The sequence below is a fragment of the Lampris incognitus genome, chromosome 6, assembly GCF_029633865.1.
Source record: "Lampris incognitus isolate fLamInc1 chromosome 6, fLamInc1.hap2, whole genome shotgun sequence".
In the NCBI taxonomy this organism is placed as follows: Eukaryota; Metazoa; Chordata; class Actinopteri; order Lampriformes; family Lampridae; genus Lampris; species Lampris incognitus.
Window position 1 is genome coordinate 45,417,704 of NC_079216.1, and position 12,228 is coordinate 45,429,931.

Below are 12,228 nucleotides of genomic sequence, written 5' to 3' on the forward strand. Positions count from 1 at the left end.
TGGGCGTCCCTACAGACACAATTGGCCGTGTCTGTGGGTGGGAAGCCGGATGTGGGTATGTGTCCTGGTCGCTGCACTAGCGCCTCCTCTGGTCAGTCGGGGCGTCTCTTCAGGGGGGAGGGGGGACTGGGGGGAATATCGTGATCCTCCCACACGCTACGCCCCCCTGGTGAAACGCCTCGCTGTCAGGTTAAAAGAAGCAGCTGGGAACGCCACATGTATCAGAAGAGGCATGTGGTAGTCTGCAGCCCTCCCAGGATCAGCAGAGGGGGTGGATCGGTGACCAGGACGGCTCAGTAGAGTTGGGTAATTGGCCGGATACAACTGGGGAGAAAAGGGTGGGGGGCGAACACAGAGCAAAACCTATCGTCTCCACTACAAATGGACCAACAATCTGTTGACACCCATGCAGGCACACACACACACACACACACACACACACACACACACACACACACACACACACACACACACACACACACACACAATTTCATAGAAATATACACAAAGCAGAATATAGACATCAAGATATTACATACATACGTATATCCAAAGTTATAAAAACAGCTTGTCAAAATTTCAAATTAATGCTGACAAGACTGGTTACTTAAAATCCATATTTCAACTTCACGGGAGAAAATATGTTTATATCAACACTGCTGTTTTAATTGCAGCCTGATTAATTGTCAAACAATGGAACTGAAAATAGCGTTTCGTCTGTCTTTGCACTTCATTCAATATGTTAAGTGTCCGGGCCAACTTTACATAAGTTTCCCACTGTTTGAAGTACTGCTAGAATACCAGACATAATGGCAGGAAAGCTCACAGCTGGAACGCTGATTCATTGAAATGAAAGGTGTCTCTCTATGACTCTATACCTACAGATGTGCACAAGTGGGTGTCCATATGCATACAGAATATAGGCACATGTGTTTACAACAACTGCACGTGCTCACCAGCGCACAAAATGCAAATTTTCTTACTTCTCCTGCAATATCACGGCTGTTTTGCTAAACACCACTTGGCTAAGGAAGTATGTCATGCTTTCCTCACAAGTCATGTGTTCCATGTTTTTTGGGGAGAAACCCCCCCCCCCCCAGCTGTTCATAATCAAACGAATGCGTTATAGTTCAAACTATAAAGAATGTATCTTTTAAAGACTTCGGTACACTAGTAAATCAACTTGTATATTGTACATCTGTACCTCACGTGTAATATTTCTTTAATGTTCTCATTCAAGTCAAGTTAATTTGTATAGTCCTAAATCACAGTTGCCGTCTCAGAGGATTTTGCATTTACACATCGAAATGTAATAAATGACAATGAATGGACATCCTCCATCCTTAGACCTCTGGCTCAGATTAGGAAATGCACTGCAGGAAATATGGGCGAAACCACAGGAAGAGCAGGAGAGGAGGAATCCTACTTCCAGGAAAGAAAAGCATGCAATTGGCGTGGAAAGGAAAAAAGTAGACAATGGGTAAAAAGATTTAGAAATAATAATAATAAAAAAAAAATCAGGGGTTCCCCAGTGGCTCAACTGGTAGAGCGCATACCACATAAGGCTTAGTCGTTATTGCAGCGGCCCGGGTTCAAATCCAGCCCAGGCCCTTTGCTACATGTCATCCTCTCTCTGTCCCCTGCCTTTCCTCTCTCTCTCGGCTATTGCTACCTAATAAAAAGGCGGAAAAATATCAAAAACTAATCTTAAAAAAATAATAAATAAAAGGGCGTCTGGGTAGCGTAGCAGTCTATTCTGTTGCCTACGAACACAGGGATTGCCAGTTCGTATCCCTGTGTTACCTGCTTCGTTGGGCGTTCCTACAGACACAATTGGCCATGTCTGCGGGTGGGAAGTCGGATGTGGGTATATGTCCTGGTTGCTGCACTAGCGCCTCCTCTGGTTGGTCGAGGTGCCTGTTCGGGGGGGAGGGGGAACTGGGGGAAATAGCATGATCCTCCCACACGCTACATCCCCCTGGCGAAACTCCTCACTGTCAGGGGAAAAGAAGCAGCTGGGGACTCCACATGTATCGAAGGAAGCATGTGGTGGTCTGCGGCCCTCCCCGGATTGGCAGAGGGGGTGGAGCAGCGACCGGGACGGCTTGTAAGAGCGGGGTAATTGGCCGGATACAATTGGGGAGAAAAGGGGGGGGGTAAAAAATCATGTAAGGACTACACTTTGTGATAATAGACAAAGCAAAACAGAAATGCGGATACTGTGATAGCATTGTGTACAGACACATGTGAGGTATCCTCCAATCCACCTCATACAACATCACCAATGGAGAGCGACAGAACCCTGGAATAAGAACAGCTCTCAGAAGCTGAGTGCAAGAGTGAAAATGATGAGTTGTCTCAAATGCTGAAAAAGCAGTCATGAAAAAATTACACAACAAAAGACAGGCATGAGTCCCCAGAAAGGCCAGGGCCTAGGTCAATGGGAACAGAGGATGCAATGCACACAGAAGACTACCAAATTGCTGCATTATGCTTCAACAGTATAAGCTCTTGTTCAAAAAGTAAAAGACAAGAGAGAGAGAGCTCAGGTACACAACAGGCAGACTAATAGACTCATACATGCAAGCAAATAGATACTGGGTTAGAAGGATACATACAATGTCATGCCATTGGAAGGCCTTAGAGTTTAGTGCTAACTAGAAAGTCTAACTTAAAGTTGGGCTTCTGAAAGGTAACTGCTTGTCAAATGACAGTGAGAATATGTAGGTTTTCAGTTTATATTTGAAGGAAACAACAGAATCAGTTTCTCTGATGTCAGCAGGGAGACTGAGAGATAAGATGGCGCAAGCCAAAGTTTTTTTTTTTAACATAGCATTAGCGCTTTAAAGTCAGACCTAGCACTAACAGGGAGCCAGTAAAGGAGGCGAGGATTGGTGTAATATGTTCAAACTTTCTAGTTTAAGTCATGATTCTAGCAGAGGTAGCCTGGAGGTTTTTGATGCTAGTACATGTCAGGTCCTACAAAAGGACATTGTAGTAATCTACTCTGGATGAATCAAATACATTATATTTGGTTCATTCAGATATAATTATTTGGTTCAATCCATCCTGTCATTAGATTTTAGCAGCATTTCTATGGTGGAATAAAACAGTTGTGGTGGTTTCTCCAGCTCAAGTGAAAGAGTCATATTGAAAGAAACACCTAGATTTTTAAATATGAAACCATGGGAAATCCGAAAATGATCAATATTCATCTGTTTTGACACGCAGTTTTTAACTGCAAAAAAGAATTTCTCTAGGGGGGATCATTCAACTTTACAGGTACATACAACCGAATCTCATGTGCATAGCAATTGAAATTGATTCCAAAATTGCATGTAATATTGCCAGGACATAGCATAAAGAGAAAAAACGAGGGCCAAGAACTGAACCCTGGGGAACACCAAAGTTATTTAGAGGTAACTTCACCATGTGAGACTCATTGTGCTCTCTCAGAGAAATAGGACTTCAATCGAGGAAGAGCTAATCCAGAGACACCTATGTAGTTTTCAAATCTGAGTATGCCTTGGTTACCAGTGTCAGAAGCTGCGCTAAGATGAAGTAGCAATAACAGTGAGATGAAATCAGAATTGATTGCAAGCAGATCATTTACCACTTTGGTGAGCAGAGTTTCAGTAGAGAGAAACTATCGAAACAGATTGAAATGGTTCAAAAAGCAGATTATTTTTAATTATAGGCATTATTGTTTAATATAAAAATGGCAATTTTTTAAGCCATGTTTTTTTTCTTTCTGTGAGTATTTTAGAAAAGAACTGAGGTTGTAGATTGTATTATAGTTGTTGGGTATCTTTGGGTAAAGGTTGATTTTTTTAGGTAGTGGCATAATCAGGTCAGTTTTTAAGGTAGGAGGAAAAATACGAGTTGCAAGCTACGAGTTGAAAATAATTAGCATCGAGACTCCCTCAAAGTGGAAGTTAGCAGACAGGGTTTGTGGGAGGTTATATGACATTATTTTTCTCCCTCTTCTTTGACTTCTGAGTCCACAGAACAACCTTGAAGTGAAAATCTACTTTCCCAAGTAAACTATTTTCAAGGGTTATCTTCCTATTTATTTCTTCTATTTTGGGAAGAAGCGACTGTTTATGCTGTTCTGTATTAGAGGAAGGGGAGGTTGATGGGTTTAGCTGATGAAATGTAAAGGAAACATGGTTGGGATATGGGGAAGGTGAATGATAGGCTTCGTATTTTTGTTTATAAAATTTTATCAGCTCTGAAAAAGAATCACAATTCCTCGAAAGTTTAGAAAGAGGTGGATGTCCTCTTTATTTTCTTGCCTGTTAAACATTTTGTCTAGCCCCTGCCTCTCTTTTGATCTGTTTTTGTTTTAATTGTCTCTGTCTCTCTTGCCCCCCACTCCTCACCAAACCCCCTCCCATGTTCTTTCTCTCAGGTTGCAGTATATTTGAGAACTGTAAACGCTGTAACAATGGGACTTGGGGTCCTAAAGATGACTTTTTCATCAATGGTAAATACTGTGCTGAATGCCGTCCTGGCTGGTCCGGTGGAGACTGCATGAGTGAGTAACCCCATCCATCCTCATATTCCGAATTAACTAATCATGCATGTTTTTCTTCTCTCTAAATTAAAATTCTTTATACTATGATGTTTCTTTTTAAGCTATCTCAGTCTGGAACAACTGTACCATCTTGTAAAACTTCGATTTGCCCAGAAGCTTTTCACCAACAGGATCCAAAATTTCAATTTAACATCCTAGAAACCTATAATAATATAATATTTGGATGCCAACACTAACGCTCACTATATGCAAATCTACTGCCATGGGGTGCAGACATGTTATTGTGAATGGAAATTTGGCAAGCTGGTGAATAGCTTTGTTAGCGTTTGTCTTTTAAGTTGTCAAAGTGCCAAATGTGATTGCCTCGGGGGTGATAATTACAGTTCCTCAACACAAAAACAACTATGTGCACATTCAAACCTGAGACGGGCAGGTGATGTATGAAAAAATATTACAATGCAGATAAGAAATTATATGCAGACTGCATTTAAAGCTCCCTCATTCTTAACTTTTATGCCTAGAATGGTCTTCGTCAGACAATTGGTAAAAGAATGTGTGACCAATTCCACTGTACAGAGAATTTCCTATCTTCATAATTACAGATACTACCCATAGCGATGATACATTATTGTACGAACTTCCATCTGCGTCCTTTTCAGAATGTGGGGGCTTGATTCGTAAACGACAGGGCCACCTGGTGCTGGAGAGTTATCCCACAAATGCACATTGTGAGTGGACCTTGCAGGTGGACCGTCCCTTTACTATAGATTTAAGGTGAGCTACCTAAACCTCTGTCTAAACATTGCCCTTTAGTCTTTTGGTCTGCATTAACCTTCCATTAGTTTATGTTAGATCAGTCAATCAATCAATCAAGTTGCATTTTATATAGCACTTTTCTAGCTGCAACAGCCACTCAAAGCACTTTACATTTCTGGTCAAATCTGAATTTCAGACACCTGTTACAAGCTGTTTTCTGTACAATCGCTACCTATTTCGTATACGTAAGGCCAGCGAAATGCGATTTACAATGATTAACTTATTCACACGTGTATTACAAAAAGATCTGACATGGGCCGTTTGAGAGTACTGACGTTAAGCAGACCAGTGACAGACCTTAGTTGGTATGCAGATAATGGATTGTCAACAGCAGTGGAATGGTCACCAGAAACTACAAAGTTATTTTCTTGCACCTAACATTGCCATTTCCATTATTACCACGTGGGAATGAGTCAGAGCTTCTGAACAGCACACAGGCTTTGCTCATTAACACGGCCAAATGGGTTTCCATGTTAACTGTTCGAATAGACTTAATCATTTCAGCGCATGCCAGGCTAACCACATGCATAAAAATCGGTTGTCACTCAACAAGTCAAACAGACTGACAAATGGATGACATTGCTGACTAGTGAGCCTCTATTGCAGCAGTTTCATGCCATAAGCAAGATGGCATGAAAAGATGGCAGTTTCATGCCATAAGCAAGACGCCATAAGCAAGATGGCATTGTTTTGTTTTTTTGTTTTTTGTTTACTTGAATAAACCTTTAAGACTTATGAAGACAATCCATATGCATATAGCTGATCTAATTCTATTGGTTCAGTTATATGCATATGGATCATCTTCATAAGTCCATTTCATGTATTCTAGAAAATAATGAGTAAAACTAAATATCAAAGTAAAATTTTTTTCATTAGCTGTGATCTTAGGAAAAAAAGCAAATTAATAATTTTCATGGAAATGTTGCAAAAATGCACAGTGAGCATTCCGGTACCGTAGCGGTCTATTCTGTTGCCTACCAACACGGGGATCTCTGGTTAAAATCCTCGTGTTACTTCTGGCTTGGTTGGGCATCCTTACAGACATAAATGGCCATGTCAGGGGGTGGGAAGCCAGATGTGGGTGTGTGTCCTGGTCGCTGCACTAGCGTCCCCTCTGGTCAGTCGGGACACCTGTTGGAGAGGAAGAGGAATTGGGGGGAATAGTCTCCCACGTGCTTCATCCCCCTAGCGAAACTCCTCATTGTCAGGTGAAAAGAAGCGGCTGGTGACTCCACATGTATAGGAGGAGGCATGTGGTAGTCTGCAGCCCTCCCCGGCTCGGCAGAGGGGATACAGTAGGGACCAGGACGGCTCAGAAGAGTGGGGTAATTGGCCGGATACTATTGGGGAGAAAAGTGGGGGGTGCACAGTGAGATCATACAAGAGGGGCAGAAAACAAACCTGAGATACTGGCAGCCATTTCCACTAAAGGGGAAAAGAACACACTCAATTAATTGATTAATGATTAACCTGACTGTTAATGGATACTGGTATTAATTACATTACACCTAAATTGCTAAGGTTTACTTGAGTTCATTCAGTTGTATTTCACTGTGATGCGTCAGTGGAGCATTTGAGCATGGATTTAGAGGAAAAAAGAAACAGGACAAGTTTTATGTCCGGTTTATGACTCTACTGGCTCTGAACTGTGAAGAATATATAAATTTCCCCACCTGTAAAGCTCAAGTTGTCACACTTTAATCTGAAACGAAGTAATTGTTACATTTCACGTACTCCAAAATGGCTGAGAGGGTTATTGCATTATGACATCATCCACAATAGCTCGCTGGAAAAAAGAAAAACGATGGAGGTGCATTCCCCGTGCCAATCCCGGACAATATGACCCCCTGTGGTCATATGTCCTCCCACCAACCCCGTATTGGCACGCCCACCGGAAGCGCTATTCCTCTTTCCATCTCCAACTACATGAGATCGGTCGATGGCTGTTTCTCTCTCGCTGGGATTAAGAGTAAAACTGCAAATACGCAAGTAATCTAGTGATATACTGGTATATTAGATACTAACTTATAGTTAGCTTACCTTTTATCGCCAAGATGTTCGTTAATCCGGTCGATGTGGCCGGATTCTACGCTTGGTGCGGCTGTGTTAAACCGGCGACGCTCCAATGGGACCCCCATCCGGACTGTGTCTCCCATATCCCGCATGTTCACTACACGGGCTACTTGAGGGATGTAGACCGTAATGAGATCGACTGCAATTTCTGTAAAACCATCAGAGGATCGGGGCCAAAGGTGGGCTGCCCTGTACCGTCAAAGATGGGGACTTGCAGATCCCTTCGCACCTGCTAACGAGGCGGCTAGCATGGTGCTACCTAGCTATAGCCATGGGGCGGAGGCTAGCAACATCCCTCCGATGCTTCGTAGCTACAGTCACGGGACGGCGGCTAGCATTAGCATCGCTCCGGAGCCAGAGGCTATCCCACCATCCGGGGTAGTTAGAGAGGACTGGACCAATGAGATCCTATCTCTCACTGGTGAATCCGTGGCATGTTATCCGGCGGGTGCGGAACCCGAGGATTCACTGCCTGAGGAAGTAGAGGATCAGGGCGTGGAAGACGACCAGCCAAGTTCGTCTCAACCAAACAAAGATGGCGACGCCATGCAACGTGGGTCCGAAACACTCCTCGCCAGTTTCCGCGATCTGTTCGCGCGAGCGGTCAAGTCTGCCGACATCGTTACCGAGCCGAGCAATCCTCAAGATCCGGTGGTAGCCGATTTTCCACAAATGGCAGAGAGGGTCAGGGACTCCACTCTACCACCTTATCCTCACATCGAACGAGCGTTTAAGCGGGCGGAGGCGGATCCGCTACTTAAATCGTCCTCAAAGTTCAGTCAGAAGGGGGTTGACGTCTTAGCAGTCGAGGTTAGGAACCTGAACTACAAAGACTGGAAAATTCCGCAACCAGAGAGGGACGTTTTATCGTTCAACCCTAACACCAAGGTGGGGTCTCGCGATACTCCCAAACACCATTCGCAGTGGGGCCAACAGGTGGATCATTACGCGTGTGATGCATGGCACGCCAGTACACGCGCAGCTGGACTCGTCTCAATTGCTGGGATGATAACGGCGTACATGCGCAAGCTCTGCAGCCTATCAAACGTCGAGCAAAGCAAAGCCGCCATCGCTACAGCAGGTATCGACGGGGCCGAGTTCGGTGACGTAGTGGCCAGCGAAGCAGGTTGTGAGTACATCTTGGAAATGGAACGCATAGCTGACTCCCTGGGATCGCTGCTGTATTCCATCGCTCTAGAGTGCGGTTCTAGCGCAGCTGCCTCCACCCTTTCGCGCAGACGTCTCTGGCTAGAGACAGCCGGGGTAAAAGAGGAATTCTGCAAGGAGTGGATGGCTCACTCCTGCGCAGGGAACCAGGGCCTGTTTGGAACGACCCCGGACATTATCAGCAAATACAAGGCCGCCCAGGCCGAGCGCGAAACCTTGCACAAGGAGCTTCTCCCGATGATGAAGAACCCGCCTACCCCTAAGCCCGCGGTGGGCAAAGGGCAGGGGGACAAGCCTGCGCGCAAGCAGAAATGGAGAGAGACTTATCCAAAAAGAGGTGGTAAAGCGGGGCGCGGGCGTGGACAGGGCTCACGTCCAAACTCCCAGTCTTCCACAGGACCAGCGGCCAAGGCGGCCAAGCCGGACAGCACAGACACTTCCAAGAAGGGAGCTGCCAAGTGACGTGATTCGGCAGGATGTTACGACCCACACCAACAGACTGATTCCAGAGCCGTCTCCGGCGATATAGACGCTTGTTCAGGGGCTAAACACTGCGCCTTTTATTTTGGTTTCTGATGCACAGTCTACTTGTTCTATTCCAAAGGTTGTGAATGTGAATAAAAGTTTTTATGTTGGTGATGATGGTGATTGCGTATTAAAAGGTTTGAAACGCAAGTCTGATTGTCTGTCTGAATCTTTAGGTAAAGATGATGATAACAATGTAATAACATCCCTGCTGGAAATATTGGATAATAATGACATGAGCGCAAATGAGCCCCTGGGAGGGGACTATGATGCGACAATGTTTAGTCTCTCTGATGGGTCAAATGGTAATTTGGAAAGGTTCAAAACGCCAATTCCCCCATCTGGGTCTCCTTTACAAGGACGAAGCCCCCCCATGGATGCAGGGCATGGCGGGCGGGGCTTCCCCAGACCCTTTACGCGCAACTTACGCGCGCTACCTGAACAGCAAGGTACAGGAGGCAACGAGACCTCTGTCACGCATGTTACACAGGTGGAAGGAATTGGTCCCGTCGGCTTCTGTTTTGGATCAGATAGCCCACGGACACCAAATCCTTTTCGAGAACGGTATTGTACCCCCGTACTTGGGAATAGTGCATACGGAACCGGGGTCGGTGGCCGAAGCACAAATCCTAGACAACGAACTCACAGAGTTACTCTCGAAAGGGGCAATCACGGTGGTTCCTCCCCTAGAAAGAGAAGACAGGTTTTACAGCCGTTACTTTCTGGTCCCGAAGAAGGATGGGGGCATGCGCCCAATCCTAGATTTGAAACCCTTCAACAAGTATGTAGACAAGGTCAGTTTCAAAATGCTACGCACACCGGTTCTGCTGTCAATGGTGACACAGTCCGATTGGCTAACTTCGGTCGACCTAAAAGATGCTTTCTATCATTGTCCGATTGCAGAAAGACACAGAAAGTATCTTCGGTTCTGTTACCGGGGTCAGTGTTACCAGTACACATGCCTCCCGTTCGGATATCGCCTCTCTCCTCTGACATTCACAAGGTGTGTGAAAGCAGCGCTCGGAGTGTTGATGCGCAAAGGTATGCGCTTGGCATGGTTCCTAGACGACCTGTTGGTGTTGGCCCGGTCGCCGGAACAAGCAATACTCCATACTCAGGAGTTGATGGAATTCATGGAGTACATGGGTTTCACTATCAACATAAAGAAGAGCGCGGCATGGCCTTCGTGCCAGGCAACGTATCTGGGTCTGAGTTTGGATACGGTATCCATGCGCGCAACCCTTACGCAAGAGAGATGGCATTCCACCAGGACCACGTTAGCACATTTCGTCCCGGGGACATATGTCACTTATCGGATGATCAGGAGGCTGCTGGGCCTTCTGGCATCGGCTCACCAAGTTGTTCCTTTAGGTCTGTTGTTCATGAGGAGACTGCAATTGTGGTTCGCAGTTCACTTCTTGAAATACGGCAACGAACGCCGGTACAACAACCATCTTATCCTGGTCCCGCGCGTGGTAGCGCAGGACCTAGACCACTGGAACAGAGCCTGTGTGGACATGTCTGGGGTCCCTATGGGCCCCAGGGGACCCGAGGTAACGATTTATACGGATGCGTCCCTCTCGGGTTGGGGGGCCATCCTTGGCTACAAAACAGTGCGAGGAGTGTGGCCGTCTGGGGAGAAGGTCCACATCAAAGCGCGCGAGACGGAGACGATTTGGCTGGCTATCCAGCATTTCGCTCAGGATCTCGTAGGCCGTCACATACTGATAATGACAGACAGCATGACGGCCAAGGCCTACATCAACCGCCAAGGCGGTATGAAGTCCAAGCGTTGCAGAGAGTTGGCCATGCAAATTTGGATTTGGGTCAACAGCAACGCGCTATCAATCAGGGCGCTTCATGTTCCTGGGAAGGACAATGAAGCAGCGGACATCCTCTCGAGAGGCGGCCCGCATGCGGACAATTGGAGCCTCAACCCAGCCATAGTGGCTATGATCTGGGAGAGGTTCGGGGTAGCTCAAGTGGATCTGTTTGCATCGAAACTCAATTACAAGTGCCCTCGTTGGTACTCGATGCTCCCGTCCGACCTAGCGCCGTTGGGGGTCAACGCGCTTGGACTAGATCCATGGCCCGAGGAGATGCTTTACGCATTCCCCCCGCGCAGGTGCCTCCTAGACCTGGTGGTCAAGTTCGAGCGCACAGGGGGTCGGTTAGTTCTCGTGGCCCCGTACGAACCGAGCACCCCGTGGTTTCCGCGAATAGTGCCCTGGATAGTAGGCGAGCGGTTCGACGTCCCGGAGTGGGCAGACGCGCTCACACAAGCAGGAGGGCTGCTACGGGAGGGCCCCTGGATAGGAGGCTCCCAATTAGCGGCGTGGATGCTTACAAAGCCAGGCTCTTAGCTATTGGACTTAGTGCGCAAGTGATTCGTGTCATCTTAGCGGCGCGTAAAGACTCCACGTATTCCAGGTACCAGGGGTACTGGAATCGATTTGACCAATTTTGCGCTGAACGCGACATGGACCCTTTGTCAGTAGGGATTGGCCCTATACTGACTTTTGTGGAGGTCTGTAGGAGTGATAGACTATGGTCTTTCTCCTCGGTCAAAGTCTGTGTATCGGCTCTCACGTTCTTCCGGGGGAAGATCGAGGGTAGCACGGTTTTCACGCACCCGCTCATGACGCAGTACCTGTTGGGTGCTAAGAAGCTCTCAGCTAAGGAGCTTACGAGAGCTGAAACTTGGGATGCTTCCCTTGTTCTGCTGCACTAGAGAAAGATCCCTTTGAACCCATGTATACGGCAGACATGCGTTATGTCTCGGCTAAGCTGGCTGTGCTCTTGGCACTTACCACCGCAGCGAGGGGTTGTGAGCTCACTGCACTCACCATCAAGGGGATGGTGTTTTCTGATGATCTGATTGTCACGCTCTTTACAGACCCCAGCTTCGTGCCAAAAACTGTGTCTGTCCTGATGCATAGGGCCCCGGTGGTGATACACGCGTTTCATCCGTCACCGGTGACTAGGGATGAGAAACGCTTGCACCTCTCGTGTCCTGTACGGGCTTTACGCATTTACATGCGGCGCACAGCAGATATTCGTAGGTCTGACAGGCTGCTGTTGACCTACAGAGTGAGCAAACCAGGTTATGC

General features: G+C 46.6%; 1 protein-coding gene across 1 annotated transcript in view; it reads left to right on the forward strand.

Annotated features, from left to right (window-relative positions):
* The window catches only part of pamr1b (peptidase domain containing associated with muscle regeneration 1b), a 72,286-nt gene that overhangs the window by 9,917 nt on the left and 50,141 nt on the right, over nucleotides 1-12,228 (forward strand). Inside the window, exons 3-4 of the mRNA XM_056281782.1 lie at nucleotides 4,412-4,537; nucleotides 5,197-5,311. Coding sequence (XP_056137757.1) covers nucleotides 4,412-4,537; nucleotides 5,197-5,311 — 241 coding nt within the window. The remainder of the gene's footprint in view (nucleotides 1-4,411; nucleotides 4,538-5,196; nucleotides 5,312-12,228) is intronic.